This window comes from Chlorocebus sabaeus, chromosome 20, assembly GCF_047675955.1.
Source record: "Chlorocebus sabaeus isolate Y175 chromosome 20, mChlSab1.0.hap1, whole genome shotgun sequence".
Taxonomy (NCBI): Eukaryota; Metazoa; Chordata; class Mammalia; order Primates; family Cercopithecidae; genus Chlorocebus; species Chlorocebus sabaeus.
In genome coordinates, this window is record NC_132923.1 from 54903761 (window position 1) to 54922910 (window position 19150).

General features: G+C 32.2%; 1 protein-coding gene across 27 annotated transcripts in view; it reads right to left on the minus strand.

Moving 5' to 3' along the window:
- ADGRL2 (adhesion G protein-coupled receptor L2) overlaps positions 1-19150 on the minus strand; it is a 694457-nt gene that overhangs the window by 52049 nt on the left and 623258 nt on the right. For all 27 annotated transcript variants that reach the window (XM_073007173.1, XM_073007178.1, XM_073007179.1 and 24 more), the window contains one exon: positions 4820-4929. In XM_073007173.1, coding sequence (XP_072863274.1) covers positions 4820-4929 — 110 coding nt within the window. The remainder of the gene's footprint in view (positions 1-4819; positions 4930-19150) is intronic.

Genomic DNA, 19150 nt, shown 5'->3' on the forward strand with positions numbered 1-19150 from the left:
TATGTATGCTATAGACATAAATGCATGCATAGGTACATCATCCCCATTTATTTTATGTGAACTCAATTATTAAACTAACTTTAGATAAGCATAACAATAGAAAAATACATTTATAAAAATCACAACTTAATTTTGGAATTTAGATCAAATTTAATTCTGATGTGGTTACATGTTTTTCATAGATATTTACTAAGAAGAAATATATAATTATGCATCCCAGTATGTTTCAATTGTTTTTCTATTATTTTCTATTCCTAGATAAATTTTAACCATTAAAAAAGCCTCCTCTTTAGGAATATATAAATATCCCCCCATCACCAGTAGAGATTTTGAAGAGTAGGGTAAGGTAGTACCTTTCTTCCCCACTAAGAACTAGTATATTTACTTAGGCTTACACATATATTTTATTATAAAATTCTGATTAAATTTTCTATATTATATATCTCAAACTTGTAATACTAAGTCTATAAAAAAAGCAAGCAAAATACATACAAGGGAAAAGCAAGCACAGTAGGCAAGGAGAAAAAGGAAGAAAGAATTATGGTTAGATTATTATGACAATTCTACCATCATAAATTTACACAGAAAGCAAGCTAGCATGCAACAACAACCATACCAAGCATTCAAAACAAATACCTTGACTCCACAGACCTTATAAAAAGTAAATGCTTTCATAAAACAAACCTGATTAGTAGAGTTATATGAGAAAAAACCAAACCAAAACAAAACTACAGTTTCAAGAAATGGATTATGCAGTTAGGAAGGGGGCTATGTAAGATCCTTGTTGGTAAACAGTATTCTAATACTTACAAACTATAAAATACTTTACATTGTATATAGGTCTAAAGTATGTTGCCTGAAATTCATAAAACGTTGAGACATCATGGTGTCTGTTTCTCCCTTTTCTGTTGTTAAAATGCATTAGGATGTGCTAATATTGCATTTCCAAAATATACTCAGACAGAGTAGTGTACATTTTATTAAGATCTTAGTTTAATTCATTATAAAAAATTACAATAATTCATCAAGGCTAAATGTTGACCTTCTGAAACACCTACGGTAAAAAAACATCGCACGGACATTTTTGCCATAGGAATGGCATACAACAACTTTCCACATTAAGCTACAACTTTCCCCAATCAACTTGGTCTATGTAACCACTTTCAGGAAACATACTTGCTCTGTAATGTGTAATTCTGACTACATCTGAAAAACAAGAAATTCAACATTACTGTCTTGAAAACAACACTTTTGTATAAACCACTAGTCCTAAAATTACTCCTCAGCGAAGAGCAATATTATACCTGCTTAGAATCAATAATGGAAGGGCGTGGTAAGAAAATGAGGATAAGAGAAATCATTAGCATTGTGACTACTCAAACTACATTTATACACAGCTGTACGCTTTTTTCCCCTAAGGAAAGGATAATTTTACTGAAATAAATTAAATGTAAAGGATGGAAATAATACATTTTAAAATGTTTATTTTAAAAAGAACTTAAAACAAGTTCAATAAAAGATGTAGAAAGTATATTTTGTTTTCCATTCATTGAAAATGGCTAAATTTTACTATTTGATAAACTAAAATTACAATGTAGTTAGTGAACAGAATATCAAAGTCTTTATTTACATGAGATTTGATATCACATATTAAAGAAAAACAAATATAAATTATATATTGTATATGTTTTATAATTCTGTTGAAAAGTAAGTAACACTCAAAAGTAAAGATTAAAAAATATTATAAACCTTTGATGATTAATGAATCATACAAGGAATATATGGCTCTTTACAACAAAAAACATTATTATTTTTATGAAAATCAAAAGGACAGACATCTGTCAAAGCAGCCAAAATTCTATCAGTAGAAGAGTACAAAAATACAATAAAATTAATATAATCAGCATTCTCTATCACATGCCAAAAATATACCACAACTTGTCTTAAGAGACTGCATGAATTAACAATACACTTACTTTTCTACAGACCAAACATACAAGTATATGAACCACCAACATGAGTGGAGGACTACATGGATATGCAAGACAAGAAATTAACCCACACTAACTACACAGCCGACATACTCTGTATGTGAAGTGACACACGATTTCATTGAATAATCTTACATGTTTATTCATTAATAATAATTTAATCAATAAGAATGGCTATTTTTCATATTAAATAAAATTTGTGGTTAATATTACAGTATTTTTTCAATGATACTTTGAAATAAGAGGTACAAAAATGAAAACCAAATCCTGCCTGTAGGATGCAAAATTCTGATCTGATTACTCTCCTTTATCCTCCAAGATCTTTATGACTTCTTTCAAATATAAATAGATGCAATTCCTAACAGTCTGGCAATAATGGATACCCTGTATACATACACTTTTGACATGGATATTAACTGGACAAGTACAAGCATCACATATAATGCATGTGCCGTTTATAAACATACTAAAGTAAACAAAGTAACAGCATTTCTAATGTTCTCTGTTGAGCAAATTTCTTTTAAAAATTTCAGAAGTCATGAAAACTTTCTGAAATTGTTTTATAATAGGACTTAATTGGAATATATAAGATCCTGGAGGATTTACTGTAAATAGAAACTGGTATAAAGCCAAGTGGTAAAAAATACATAATAAATGTTATCTGATGGTGACAATTTTATCAACTAAGTAACGTGTAAAAGAGGTATGCAAATGTTATAAAATATAAAAACACTACTAAATCAAGGAGAAAGTGAAAGTTAAAGGCTCACAATAAAAGAAGGTATAAGGAATGAATACAATGGACAGAGGCACAAAGAAACAAAAGTTGAGGAAAATGAGAAAAAGAGGTAAGACATTGTCCTACATATGATTAGAATAACTTAAGACTCTTTGCATTATATTTTAATATCAGTTGAAACCGTGCAATTTATAGAGTGTCACTACTGTAGAGTATATAGGAATTATAATTACTTTTATTCTTTAGCAAGGATTAAAAAAAAAAAAAACATAGACTTATTTCTGCCTCGTGCAAACATCTAGAAAGGTAACAGCAAATTAATTACTGATTTTTTAAAATTAAAAGACAGAATCTAAAAGAAACAAATACTTCTCTGAGTATAGCTATTTGCAAGTTTAGTGCACAATGTACAATACTTCTGGAGAACTGAAAAAGTAAAATTTTGCAAGTTAGATGTTCCAGAAGATATCCACATTTTCCTTTCTTAAACAGCACAAGAAATAACTTATGAATCTGAAAATAATATTTGCTTAACACTGTTCTTGGTCTATAGACTAGGTTACAGGAACTGGCTCCAGAAAGACAATTCTTGGCAGCTCTGACTGATTCCACTGTTTGGGAATGGATGCTGTATTTCTTCTCTAATTTGAGGACAGAAACCATGCTAAATTCAAGTGAAAGTGACTTTATGGAACAAAATTTTGGTTAGGTCAAAAGAATACAATGTTCCTCTAGTGGCACAGGAGAATGATTACGTAAGCCACCAACACTACACAGGAGAAATGATATAAAGATCAGTGTACTCAGTAGGCTTCCAATCCTACAAATGGTATAGAAAATACTGAAAACATAAAAAGCATCCATTTCACAGTAACACAGGAACACAGAGCAGGGATGAAAAGATAATCTGTGTTTGGCCTTTAACTGATAACACAAAAAGCCAATTTGTCAAAACTGTGTCAGAGAAAAGATGGAGAGTGCCTTCACAGCATGTGTCAGAACGTGTTACTACCATACCGGACATAGCAGAGCTATCAGAATTTGGCCCTTTGGTTTTAGAAATATTGATAGCTTGAACATATACATCTGTCAGAATTAATGACCTAGCTTTTGAGGTTCTGTAAAGAGCAATTTCATTATTTGGCAAATCCTTTTTAATTAAAGGAGGAAAGTGTACAAAAACCGTCTCAAATCAGCAAAATTGCTGATAAAAAACATAATTCAAATGCCTATGAACTAACATGACTAAATGACATCTCTATCTTTTCTATAATTTAAAAAGCAAAGAAGACAACAATACTATCAAACTAGCTTATGAAAATCAGGTAATATTCAAACTTTAAGTTGCCTAAAATGCTAAGATTTTTTAAAATTGAAAGTACAGAATACAATTTTGAAGTACGAATTCTGAGATTAGAAGGAAAACTACACAAAATTTGACTACTGGCCGAAGCCTACCCACAAAGTTTTCAACTGAATTTTAAATATCTGTCTGTAGGATCTTAACAATGATGCTAAAAAATTAAAAATAGAAACATGTGCAAGGTTATGTTATATCTAACTATTTTATTAAGCATTAAGATTTCATCACTGAATCCCGTAAAGAAATGCTCCCTTAAAGACAATAGAACAAAAAGTAAAGCACTTGCCTCAGTTACTGCAATGGTAGCTTTTACTCAGCACTAAAGTTACTACAACAGCAGGTAGCCATTCAAGTAGCTCATGATTAAAACTGAAGTCAATTCCTTCTTTAGAAAACTGTGAGCCAAACCAATTTGTCAGCAACTGGTATTGGGCAAAAGTACAGATTTCTATCAGCTGTATTGAATAGCTAATTCAAGTTTGTTTTCTGGAAAAACACTAGCCTTAAAAGCCAAACACTTAAGAACACAGACAGACACTTGGCCAGCATCACACTATGGCTTCCTTCCACACTTCATGAAGCTAATTGGAGGCCCAAGTCTGTTAGTGCTCTGCATGCATAATGGTTGTGTAGGCCATAAACATATGCTTCTTTCACATGTGTAGTCTTTCAGCATCAACGAGTAATGCTGGGGAAAGTGTAAAACAATATAAACTGCATACTTACTGTAAGGGACACACTCATACTGGACTTCAAGGTATTTGTATGTTCCAGGACATGGATCAGGAAACACATCTGACCCAGTAACTACTATACACTGTGTTCGATTGTTGCACCTGAAAGACAGAATGTATCAAACTTGTGTAACATAATTTATTTGATTATTTTTACTTAAATATAACATAGAAGTTTTTCGCATTTTCTTCAAGTAACTAGAAACATGAAACAAAAATTCAAGTAATGTTAAGTTACTCTACATTATTAAATACTTTATAAGAGTTTAGTTTTCTTTATGTTGTAATACAGTGGTATGGGTCACACTAAATTTCAACTAGAAGTAAAAAAAAAAAAATGGCCAAGTTTCCTATTATTCTGTTACACATTTTAATTTTTGACGTATTCAACATGAATTGAACAACAACAAGAACAACAACAACAACAAATATCTTACCAGGATATTAGACATCATACTTAAGAGTTAAAATTACAATTTTTAAAAATAGTCCTATAAGTAAACAGAAATGTATGAGTCAAAACCTGAATTTCTCAGCAGGAAGTTTTTGACAACACAAAACAAATAAGGAGCCAGGATTTTAATTGTATCCTCGAAATCCAGTTGGGTGTGAAGTTCTTTATTGTACATACTTTCTGGAATACCAGAAACTAAGCTAGTAGTGTTCATCTCATATGCTATGGTCCACATAAATGACAAAGTGCATTTAAAGGATTTAGAAAAATGCTTTGGCACATATGTAATGTCTAAGCATTATTGTTACTCTTTCTACTCACAGATCAATGTGCCTATATAATTAATGAGATGACTATGTACCTTGGTTCAACACCGGTACTCCCTAAAATATAACATTAGAAAGAACGTTGTACTAACATGATGCCTAGAATGTTCTAATTATTGTTATAAGGAATTATTTTCTTATTTTTGCATTGTCATTAATTCACCAAGAATACTAGAAATAGGTTAGAATTTCAGATAAAATGATATGTAAGTTCTATGAATTTGTCCAAAGGTTCTTTTTATAACCTTTGTAAAGGCAAGAAGTATTTCTTTTATAATTTGATTTGATTATAACCTAATGAATGAAATGTTTTCAGGGTTTTTATTGTATTTTCTGATAGCACATACATTAAGAAGGCAAAGCAAGCAGAACAAGAACATTATAACAACATTTATTTAACAGTTGGAATACCACATATTCTACAGTGCATAAAATAACTGAACTATAAAATAGCACTATAAAGAATTTTGAAAAAGCATCCCAGTTTTTAGCACAACTAACTAAGGGCAGTAGAAGGTGAAGCATGTTAAAGATGGGTAGGAACAGTCATATACTTTGGTGCCCTTTGAACTCAAAACTAGACTCTCTTTGAACAGCAGCAAAGCCTGAAAACTTCTACAGGATTAAATAGGTAAATTTTATAATTCAAAGTATACTACAATGAACTTCAAACAAGACTTAAATATTAAATAAATTACAAGTAACTTTTATCATGATTACTTTATAATACAGGATAGCATTTTTTTTTAGAAATATACCATATACTGTAATTTTTAAGAACATAAATAATGTAAATGGTACAGTGTCACAGTCTTCTGTAACATATGTTTTCCTGTCATTATTCTGTATTTCTCCTAATTGGGTTCACTCATCTGAAGAAATTTGCCAGTAGTTCACCACTTAGTGTAAACGAATTATTTTAACATGAATCACAGAACCTATTTCACATCCTAAAATTCAAGACAAGAAGCAGGTTTACAGTTTCTCAACAGGTCAATAACTAATGTTCCCAGGTAAGAAATATAATTCTGATGTTTCATTTTTCTTCTTTTTTAAACTTTTGCAGCAACAAGACAGTTCACTGCTTTCTTAGTTTCTTGATCTAACAGAAATCCTAATCACTAACTTGGTCCCATTAAAAACAAAAGTCCTTTCATTTCCTTCTTTGTATTTATTCATACCTACAGTGATCTTCCTTTTATCACATCCTCACACTTCTCAGAAATGAAGAAAGATAAACAACTGTGTGTTAGATATCCCTTTCAGATACTCCCACAGTATACATTTTGTAACTACTCAACCAAACTCTGTTAGGTTTTGAATGGTATTTAAATACGATTACAGAAACCCCTCCAAATAACAGTTTCTCTTGTGAGTAAACTCTTCATTTAGTTTATCACCCTTCACTTCTCACAAAAAGCTCCTCTCATATTAACAAACTAGCAGCTGGTGGGAGAGAGAGGGAGCTGTACTCAAAGTTGAAATGGACCAACAACATGAAGGGCTTTGTTATCAAGGAGAAGGAGAAAGTAACTCAAAGAATTTGGCAATTTATATATATAATTTTTCAAAAATAAAGAATACATTGAAAATTGCCCAGATTTTTTCCACCAGAAGTAACTGGATGAATGAATATAATTAGTGCAGGGTTAGAGATCTTTTACTGTGTATTTCTAATGTCATGGTATGTTCTGCAGGAAGTATATAATATAAGCATTCTGGTTTCCATTACATTTTGCTTGAAAGAGGACCAACACCATAATAAAAAATAACTGTCCATATTTACTCTCTTTCTGAACAACTTTGCAGTAGTCCTTTGACCAATTACAGGTTCAAATTAATGTGAAAGCAATTATGATTATTTATACCAACCACATAATTTTTATTGATTTAAATAATCACACTACACACAGCATCCACTTTAAGACAGCAAAATGTATTAATTCTACAACTGTAATCTTAAGCAAAACTGATTTAATGAAGCTCCTGCAATAAAATTATTAAAAAATTCTGGAATTCAGGGCCTCCCAAAATATAAAAAATGCTCATTAAAAAATTTCATATGTTTATATACACAGAGATATCAGAAGTGTAAGAAATTAATCTTGAGAAAAACGGAAAATTTAGAGCTAAAACAGTTAAGGGTCAGAAAGACGAGAAACCCAAACTGTAAAAAGTACAAGAAAATTAGAGATTTGCATGCCAGGGTCTTGATTCATGGAAATGAATCTAAGCTTTTAGAGGCCCAAATTAGAGAAATAAAAACACAGATATTTATATTCCTTTATAAAGGATGCAAGCAGCATTAAGTTTCCAAATAGAGAGTGAGGAGACAAGAAAAACATTGGAAAACACCCAATGTGAGCTATTAATACTAAGAATAATCTAAAAATTCCTTAACAATATGCTGTTGGTAAGATTATAAAACTGTAAATTGCTATCATTTAAAAAGATCCAGAAAGAAAGCAATTACTTATCCACAGAAGCAAAGTAAATTCCCGCCAAGGGCTCAGCTTCAAGTTCTCACACTAATGAAAGCGAAAAGGTAGATTAAGCCAAGAAAGAAAAAATGTTTAGTCGTTTGTATTCTCAGTACTAGGCATAGTTCCTGGCATGACTTTCTCTCTCCTTCTCTACAGAAGAAAATTCTTTACCAATAAAGGTATCATTGTTTAAACAATCAAAATATCAGTATATTTTGGTTAATACCATGTGGGTTTATTACGTTAATAACCTACAATTTTCTTAAACTTTAAGCATAAAAAATCTGTATGAATGAGAACAAGGCAAAAGAGAAAAAATAGGGTTTAATAAGTAGACCTTTTATTACAATTTGAAGGAACTACAATTACTGTTCATCATAAAGAAACAGATACTAGAATATATTTTGAACACTTCAACTTTCAAATAACTGGTCGTATTTCATTTTATATTTATAAAGATGAACAGATGAGTTAAGATAGTGAAAGCAGTAGTTTTCAAAATATGGTCCTCATACTAACAGCACCACCATCAACTGAAAACTTGTTAGAAATACAAATTATTGGCCGGGTGCGGTGGCTCACGCCTGTAATCCCAGCACTTTGGGAGGCCAAGGTGGGTGGATCACCTGAGGTCAGGAGTTTGGGACCAACCTGACCAACAGGGAGAATTCCCGTCTCTACTAAAAATACAAAAATTGGCCAGGCATGGTGGCGCATGCCTATAATCCCAGCTACTTGGGAGGCTGAGGCAGGAGAATCGCTTGAACCCACAAGGTGGAGGTTGCAGTGAGCCGAGATCGTACCATTGCACTCCAGCCTGGGCAACAAGAGTGAAATTCCATCTTAAAAAAAAAAAAAGAAAAGAAAAGAAAGAAAGAAAGAAGAAAAAGAAATACAAATTATTAAGCTCCACCAAAAATTGGCAGGTTCAGAAACTCTGGAAGTGGATACCCGGCCATCTCAGATTGAACAAGTTTTGCAGGTGATTCTGATCAGTGTAACTTGTGTGAGAACCGCAGGGTTAAAACAAGATAGGTTTAGATACTTTACTAAAGAATAAATATGAATGGCAAAACATTTTACTCTATAAAACTTAGTAAAACAAATGAAATAGAAAACAAGTGATGAGTACAATTTATGCAAAAAGTACATAATACAGTTTACAATGTTAATATGTTTTCTTGCTAATTCTAAGTGTAGAAATCAAGAGTTTTAGTTGCTCTAATTTTGAGCAAGCTGTCTAGTTGTTCATCAATTCCTAACATGGAGAATCGAAATACGTACAATAGATATCTGAGTACATGTATACATCACATATGAACCAAATTTTTTAACAGATAAGAAGTATAATGTTTTGCTGAAAATGTGCTTGCTAATGAAACACTAAAATTGGAAATAAAACTTTTGAGAATCTGTAAAAATATACTATGTTCTACAGAAGTATGTCATTAAAAAATAACAGAAAGATATGACCCATTGTAATCACTGCAAATTTTTCTATATTCAACCTTTGACTTCTTAATTTATTCAAATAAATTTTAATAAAGTGGCTCAACTCAGAGAGATGCCTTAGAGAGAACTCAGAGGCATAAGTAGGCCTTGTAAATAATGTCTAAACAATTTCGGGGTCAGGAGCTATTGCTCACGCTTACAATCCCAGCATTTGGGGAGGCAGAAGCAAAGGGAGAAGGATCTCTTGAGCCCAGGAGTTCAAGACCAGCTTGGGTAACATGGCAAAACCCTATCTCTACAAAAAGCTAAAAAAATTTAGCCAGGTGTGGTGGTATGTGCCTGTAGTCCCACCTACTGGGGGAGACTGAGGTGGGAGGATTGCACCACTGAAGCATAGCCCAGGTAACATAATGAGACCCTGTCTCAAAAACAAAAACAAGGAACAAAAACCATTTCCGGGATATAATTCATGATTAAATACTAAGTAGAAAATAAACATAAAACTACATAAACACTCAGTCCCAAATTCTAAACATGTAGTCATTTTTAATATTTTTCTAGTCACATTTCCAAAATTTTCAAATTTGGCATATAAAGACAAAGATTTAATCATTATTTCACATCACTGGGTTAAAAATGCACAAAATATCACTTATATATAATTTCTGGTTGCAACTTTCTACTATTTTAAAGAACTTTCTTACTATTCTAAAGTATATAGAGTACAACACTCAACCTGAGAATTCCAAATATAACTAATATAAACCCATTAATAAAACTTTTTAATATTATTACGTTCAAATGCCAGAATAAAAGTATTATTTCTGACATTAAAATTCATAAAACTTATTAATAAAACCCATCAACCACAACAAAGAAAATCCAAAGTCTTGCTCTATAGGCCAGAAACTAGTTTAAATGGGACAAAACACTGAATTTTGTTGGTTTTTTGGTTTTTTGAGACAAAGTCTCGCTCTGTCACGCCCAGGCTGGAGTGCAGTGCCACGATCTTCGTTCACTACAACCTCTGCCTCCCGGGTTCAAACAATTCTCCTGCCTCAGCCTCCTGAGTAGCTGGGACTACAGGCATGTGCCACCACGCCTGGCTAATTTTTGTGTGTATATATGTGTGTGGGCGTGTGTGTGTTTGTGTGTGTATATGTATGTGTGTATATACATATACACATTTTATATATATATATATAAATATATAAATATATATATATAATTTTTTTTTAAGTAGAGACAAGGTTTTATCACGTTGGGCAGGCTGGTTTCAAACTCCTGACCTCAGGTGATCCACCATCTCGGCCTCCCAAAGTGCTGGGATTCCAGGCGTGAGCCACCATGTCTGGCCCAAAACACTGAATTTTAAAACACGGTTTAAAAACTCATCCCTGTAACAGTGTTTCTACCCTATAGGTATGGGGGTGAGGGTTTCAATGGTTCAATCCTGGAATGAAGCCAAATATGCATCTATAAAAGCTGAAGTGTAACAAATAATTTTGGAGACTAACAGTTTATTAATTTACTTCCTACCAATATATTTGCTGATTACAAAAATTAGGGTAAGTATTTAAAGTTGGTGATATTGCCCAGGCTTGTGCACAATATATATTTCAAAAAAGATTTTAAGAAACAGCTAACGCATCGCTTAACCATCCCAATTTGCAAATGGCAAGAAGGTGAAAGTATTACAAACAGTATATTTTATCTTCCAAATGTAATCAATGTTCTCAGGTCTCAATATTAACTTTTAAGGCATCCAAAGTATCTTTTGAAATTAAGATCAACGTTCTCAAAAAAAATTACTGTAAAGGAGGAAAAGGCATTTTATAAAAGTGTATTATCACTAATTTACATACTAGTATATGGAAATTTCTGAAAAATATCATGCACAGATAAACCGCAGTATTTTCAAGAAAGATTATCTCTTTATTTTAGAGACATAGTACCTCATTACTAATGAAATATTAATGAAAACAAACTATTCATATGTTCCTTTTCCTTACTCTTTTAAAACTCTAAGTGAAAGAGAGCACAAAGCACACATTACTTATACTCTCAGAATAAATTGTATCAAAAAACAATATAGCATACTGTTTATCTCTGTTCAAAAGCAAAATCATTTGCTAATTAGGAAGATTAGTGTTTAAAAGCAGAAGCTTTAGAATCAGAAAAAAAAGGTGTGTAAGTTCCAGCTCAGCTGCTTACTTAATTGTGAGTCCATAAGCAATGTATTAAACCTTTCAACCTTTGCTTTATCATCTGTAAAACCTAACATCATCTTTAGAAGTTTGTTAAGGTTAAAGGGGATAGTGCAGGCAACTCTCTGCACAATACCTGGATTACGAACATCAAGAAATATAAATTACCACCACCAGCAAAAATACCAATAATAACAATGTCCCCTATGTAAGATGAACAGATTTGCAAACCTTAAAGAAGCAGAACATCTTTTACTCTTCCACAGTAGTCCCTGCATTGTGCATACTCTTTTCCTGTGTACAGCTTTAAAAACAGGCTGAACTATTCATGCAAATTTGTTTCCATTCCAACTCTAATCTTGAATTGTACAATGCCCAACAAATTGCTTTTACTCTTCTTTTGATTATCTTATGCTCATTATTACACTTTACCAAGTGCAAAGTATGGAGATGAGATTCCATGTGAAATCTATTGTGAGAGGTGTTTTAATCAATAGTCTTGTTCTGCTGATTAAGCAGGGGCTTCTGTTTTGGCAAGATAACATTAGTTTCTCCAGTCATGCTCCAAAAACCATTGGGAATCTTCAGCAGATCATTAGATATGCTACAATAAAGCTTTGGTGCATTTTCTTTTCTTCCTTAAATTACTTCTTCACTGTCCCATGGTTCCCTGTCACCAATGGCACTGCATTATTACTGCAGTTCCCCTGAAACTTGCACTAGAGCTATGTCTCCAGGCCATAGGATGCCATTTTCAATTGAAGCTTCTTCTTGAAAATATAAATTAAGAAAATTTCATTATCTCCTGCCAGGGGCCATTATTCACCACAGTTCTAAGGAAGATTAAAAATGCAAAATCTACCGCCTTGAACAAATACTCCAGCATTCAACAGAAAAGCTCAGTATATCATGACAGAAACTAAAAAATTAAAGTTTGCTTAAATTTGAAATTATACAATTATTAATTAAAGAATTAGTGCAATCTTTTATTGAGTCTGCATGTTTGATGAAGATTGCTTCATCAATTTAAATATTTTAGTGGCTATGTATTTATTAAACTTCAATTACAAAATACTAGCAATGGTAAGACTTTTTTTTTCCTCCCTGAGTTACTACTTTCTGTCTCAGTTAAAAGTACTCACTTTTTGGAGGTGAAATCAATGCTTTCAAGGTACCAAGGTATCATGTAATGATACTCCTTTTCATAGTGCCAAGTATAAACAAAACATACACAGGAGTTCCTGGAAGAGCTTAAACCACATCCTTAGGTGAATTGTATACGCTAAACAACAGAATATCTACAGATGAATTACTGCAATATGAATTTTTCCTTAGTAATTGAGGCTCAAGGATTTACATTCATTCTTGAGCCTCAATTACTAAGTAAAAATAAATTATACATTAATAAGTAAATTATATTCTGTTCACGTACACAAGTTTTAAAAATTTAGAAACTACTAGAAAGTGGGAGTTTAAGAGAAAAGAATAAAAGAAAAAGGAAGCTGCCAACTTATAAATTCTTATTGGAGGTGATTATATGCCTAGCATATAAGAATCTGGTGTTTTTGAAAAAATTAAATAATGATTAATGATTATCTGGCTATTTCTGCTCATAAATATAGTTAACAGAAAATAAACACCAGACATACAATTTTGCTTCAATCAGCAATACCTGATTCTCACAGAATTCTGTCAATTTGGATATAGCTTTGTATTATGAATGCCAATAATAAACTCTTATGAAATAGATTACCTATTTAAAAGGAAGGGGGGATAAGTACTCTTTAACTACCAATCACTTCCCTGTATACACTAGCAAATTCCAAATGACCTAGCCACTGTCTTTTTTAGTCCAAATTTAGAACAAAATTTTATACATACAGCACATAACTTTAGAACATAAATAGGTAGGCATCAATGCAAATAGATTTGCTCAGGCAAAATAATCAAGTATATGGAGAGGGAATACAAAGAAATATGCTTCAAGATACAAGGTTACAATCACCCTCACAGATACAAGAGACAAACGGAGTTGAATGTTAAATCAAACCTTTTCAAAAAGTTTTTTTATTTTATAATGAAATGCCATTTTATCATCTAAATTCTATTCTATACAGCTAGGGAAAGTAGGTCTTGCTTTCTTTAAATATTTATTAATGATGATTTGTGAGCTTAACTAATTGCTAGGTAAACATAACATTAGGAAGCTAAATGGTGTGTAATTAATGTGGCAAAAAAGAGGAGTTCTGTAACAATTTTACCATTTGTCACACAGCTATTGCTCATTATTTAATAATTTGTGTAGACTAGATTTCTAACCATCATATAGAATTTAATTCTATAGGTATGTTAGGATATTATACAATTTGCATTATAGAATATTGTGTTATTTAAAGTATTTTGAAATCATTACTGTAATAAAGTTAGTTTCAGAATCTCTAGCATAGTGTGCATGAATACTGGTATACTCAGAGATACATAATTTGGGAAAAATAAACAATATAATTTTTATTACATTCAATTTCCTACTTTTTACAGTTTTAAATATAATCCTGATTTTTTAAATTGTACCTGTGATTAAATCCTTGAAATTGCATTTATAAAAATTATTTTAAAATTGTATTTATTAAAATGATAATCATAAGCAAAAATGCAAAATGTTTTTCTGTATTTTCAATGTGTAAACATAAATCTATTTGACTGAAAAAGAGTACAGGGTATAAGAGAAACAGAAAGTCCTCACTCCCCAAGTAAAAATCAAGTAACCGGTGGCAAGTCAACAAAAGCTTGACAGTAAAATCCTATGGAAAATCAACTCTAGGAGGGTGTCATGCTTTTTTTCAGTCTATGAAAGCAGAATAACATCTTCCCGTAGTCTTTGCATTTCAGTAAAATATTATTCCACAATTTATAAACACAAAGCATGCATACTTTAATATTTAGTTCATTTACAACTTAGAAACTCCAAAAATTTCCTTAAAAATATCACATTAATTACTAAAATAAGCATTTTGAAATGACAATGCTGATTTTCTAAAAACAACTTTCTATGTTTTGGAAACCTTTGAAATTCCTTGCAGTTTTTACGGGACCTTGGGGTCAGTTTAATGCAAATTAGGCTTGACTCACTCTGAGCCTTATTAATCCAGTACAAAATCTCTTGTTTGCAGAAATGCACATTCAACATAAATGTGCTTGCTTTTATTAGCAAGATAAGAAGTATTTATTTACAAAGCATGCCACTGAGACTGTTTCATTCACAGGGTCGTCAGGTCTAACTACTTAATGAAAGAAATAAAAAAAATTAAGTGGGACTAAAAACCATAAAATTTTGTAATACTTAAAAAAATAATGCTTTTGTGTCTAAATTTTCAAAGCCTTCACTTTTAATAATTCTAAAAATATTACAACCTGTATCAATTAAGAGCAATTATTTATAAAAATGTTAACCTACTGCAGTTTGCACTTGCAGAAACTATCACATTTTTTTTTTAACAAGGGAAATGGGAAATCGCTATGGGATGCCCTAGTTAGATTAAATTAGCAAGAAACTTGTTACCAGACTATATAAAAGACACAGCGTAATAAGACATGACCTTGCAGAGCCTTGGAGCCAATCTGTGATGTTTTTCCTTCCTATAACCCTTGCTAATTATCTGCAAAGTTACAGACCCTTTTGTCGTGCGTTATTTTTCTTCAAATTGTGAGGGGATTTTGGTTTCTAAATATTTAATTAGTCTTGTTATGATATGAGAATTGTTGTACATGCCAAGCATTTCGATTTTCATACTCTATTCCTTCTAATTATCCTCAGATTTAGATTGGTCATCCCAAATCCTTTCCGTTTGTAATTATTTACTTCTTAAAGATCATTCAGTGAAGAAATATTTTCACCCTTATGGCTCTTCTTTTCCACAAATGGCTTTTCTGGTCCGTTAATTACCCGCTCAGAGGATTAGAGTTTGAAATAATGCAAAAGAACCTGCAACTAAAAGGAGTTTTAGAGGACAGAATTGAGTAAACTAGATTTGTGTTGTTGCTATTTTAAATTCACCTTAAAGATTACTCCCTTGGTTTGGATATCATTTTGAAAAGAAGAAAATTATGCCATAAAGATTTTTATTCTGACTCCTGAGATGTTTGATGAGATGTCATTTAGTCAGTATTATAAATCTCTGAATACAAAACAAATGATTTTCTATTCTCATTGATAACTAATACAATTTCCACTTTTACAGACCTCATTTTGATTACAGTATGGCCAACATATGCTGACAGAACTTCCTATACAAATCAAACTGAAAGTATAGAAATAAAATCATAAGACTTTTGAACTGTGGCTTTAAAATACGCATCTTTGTCAAAGTATTTAACTGACTCAGAAATACTTCCCATTTTTTATTAAAATGACTCTATGTTCTGTAAGTTCTTTTTTTTTTTTTTTTTTTTTTTTTTTTTAATCAAGAGGTGAGAAAGCACTGTTATTCATTACACAAAACAAATTCTGGATCTTTCCCAACTTTCATGTTCACATACAGTATTTCTTCAATAAGCTTAATTTTCAGTCAAATAAACACTACTAATTATTACTTTAATTTTAAAGTAATTTCTCTTCCTCTTGCAACTTCTAAAATATCTTGGCAGTAAAATATTTGACATAATTTATAAACAAACTCATAGGATCTTGTGTAGAAGGGAGTGAAAAAGAATGAGCAAACAATATCTGAATATATAAATTGAATTAATAAGTTAATGTTGGAGGGCAAGGGAAATATATAGTTCATGTTTCTCCAAAGGTTCAACAAAGTGAAAAGTCTTATTCTAAAAACAAAGTGCTACATAATTATTTAGAAAGTCATGAATCTTTTTCTGTTAACTACCGAATTTCAAATTTGATCTGTTTCCTTATGTCATTCTTTCCCACACAGAAGGAACTCACCTTACCATCTACTTATTGACAGTCTACCCTCATGGTCAAATTACATCCCAACTCCCCTCTGGAATTTTCATACAAGTATTCTGTTCTAATAGAGGATCCTTCTCCCTTAATTTAAAAATGTTATTAGCAAGTATGTGCTTAATAACAAATATGAGCATAAGTTATATATCATCATCAAATACAGTAGCACCAAATCAGTATCAGATTCTGGCAATACAATCTCTTTGCCATGAAAAATTTTACTTAAAAAATGAACAAAAAAATCCTGTTTAATTGAATGGATTTGAAATAGAAGTTGAGACAGGTCTGGAATTATAGTAGTGAAATTCGGCTCCAAACCACTGAAAAATCCCTTTGCTCTCTCCTCCCATATACTTCACTCACCCCTCAATCTGAGGGTTTTCTCCAAGAAATCCAGTTTAAAAATCACTGATCTAATATAATTCTTCATTAATACAGGTTCGATATACTAAGGCCCAGAGAATCTCATTGACTTACTAACACCACAGGCTAGAGGAATCACTGTAACTGAAAGATCTCTCTCCTAAGCATCTGTCTACTATATTATCTACTCCATAAGCATGGCTTAGTACTCGTCCCTACAAAAATCATCCTAACAAAGGCAATATTTTCTACGTAGACTCTGAGAATCTTGGTATCTATGTAATTTAAAACAGCCAGCACACTAGCAAATCCTCTGAACTGAGTTCTCACATAAATTACTATGCACACTTCTTGAACTATCTCTTCCTTAATAAGAAGATCCATTTGAAGGACCGTTAAGTCCCTGAGGTAGAAAATTATCAGAGCTTAGGATACTATGCCTCTAGTCTGAGGAACTGCTCTTTTCCAACTCCCAGTGGTGCCCTCAACGCAATCCTAATAACAGGATCTCCCTGTTATGTACTTGAGGGAGGCAAACACATAAGCAGGATTCATCAGCCACACAGGTGGTACACAGAAAGCCAATACAAACGATGCTGGACAAACAGGATTATATTCCCTGACTACCCAAACCTGAAGTAGTCTTTTCCTAGAGCAGCAGCTCTGTATAATTAATTTGGAAATGAATCACATTCTGCTTTATGGCATCTCTTCTATATTTTGCATTTTAGTTGCTACTAAACTCACTAATTATTTTCCATGTCTAGAATTACACAGTAAACTTACGACCTTGTTTATATTATTTCCCAAACACTCTAAGAATGGTGGGTACTATTGTATCAGGCATCATCATACAGTGATTTTAGTTGTGTCTAGGACTGTAGTTTCACCTTTCTGCTGTGTCAGGCTTCTTTTCAATCTATCTCAATGCCTAGTCTTGTTTACAGCAAGAAGTACTCAATTTAAATACCTTCTAAGTTGGAATTCTCAATCTTCTGTATTTTACTGAAGGTTTTTTAATCAAAGGAACAACTCAAAACGTCTTGAGATATATACTAGTTGTCATTTCTTTAATAAAAACTACAGAAATTTTGTGTATATGTTTACCAAACTATTTTATAAGATGAGATTAAAATAATAATAATAATAATAATGACCAAAAGTTAGAGACATAGACTCTTGGGATACTCTGAGCAGCAGAGCAAGCAGCGAAGGCCAAAAACAATCCTTAGCACTTGTCACCTGAACATAAATAATCAAATTCAGCAGATTTTTTATAAAGAGATGGCTACTTGGGGTTCATATACTCTCAGATTAATGGAGTCTCACCTGACTGATAAATATATGACAAATTTCACTGGCTTACTTCTGATAAATCTCAACTGATCTTTAATCATGACAAAACATTCATAATCTAATCCTTTTATCAAATTGACTACCACTGCAGGAGTCTCATGTGTTTGCACAATTAAAAACCCCATGTTAGCCGTATATAATAAGGCATTACATTTGATGCAAATCCTTTTCTATTGAAATAAGTGCCAAGCTGACAGCAGGAAGTAGCTGATAAGAAAGCAACAAGGCATTGCTGATGGCATTCTTGATAACTGAACACCAACTCATAAGCATTCAGTCTACAGCCTATTTCCCAATGAGTTCTTTCTAAAAAGCACAAATCAAGGGAAGTGTCCTTTTGCTGCATCGCACTCACAAAAAGAAATTATCTTTAAAAAGACAGACAGATACACGGACAGATCAACTGATCACAGGTAGGAAGAAGTAGGAAAGGAAGAAAGGGAGGGAGGGGAAATATAATTTTATATTTTATTTATTATAGAGATGGGGTCTCACTATTTTGGTCCAGCTGGTCTCAAACCCCTGGCCTCAAGCACTCCTCCCGCCTCCACCTCCCAAAGTTCTGGGACTATGGGCATGAGCCACTGAGCCCAGCCAGATAACTTTTTATTCATCTGTGATGCTGGTTTTAGAAAAAGTGGTAGAAGACATTATGTGCCGTTATATCCTAAAGTGTAGAAATACCTGTAATTTTGGAAACAGTAATACCATAAATATGCCAC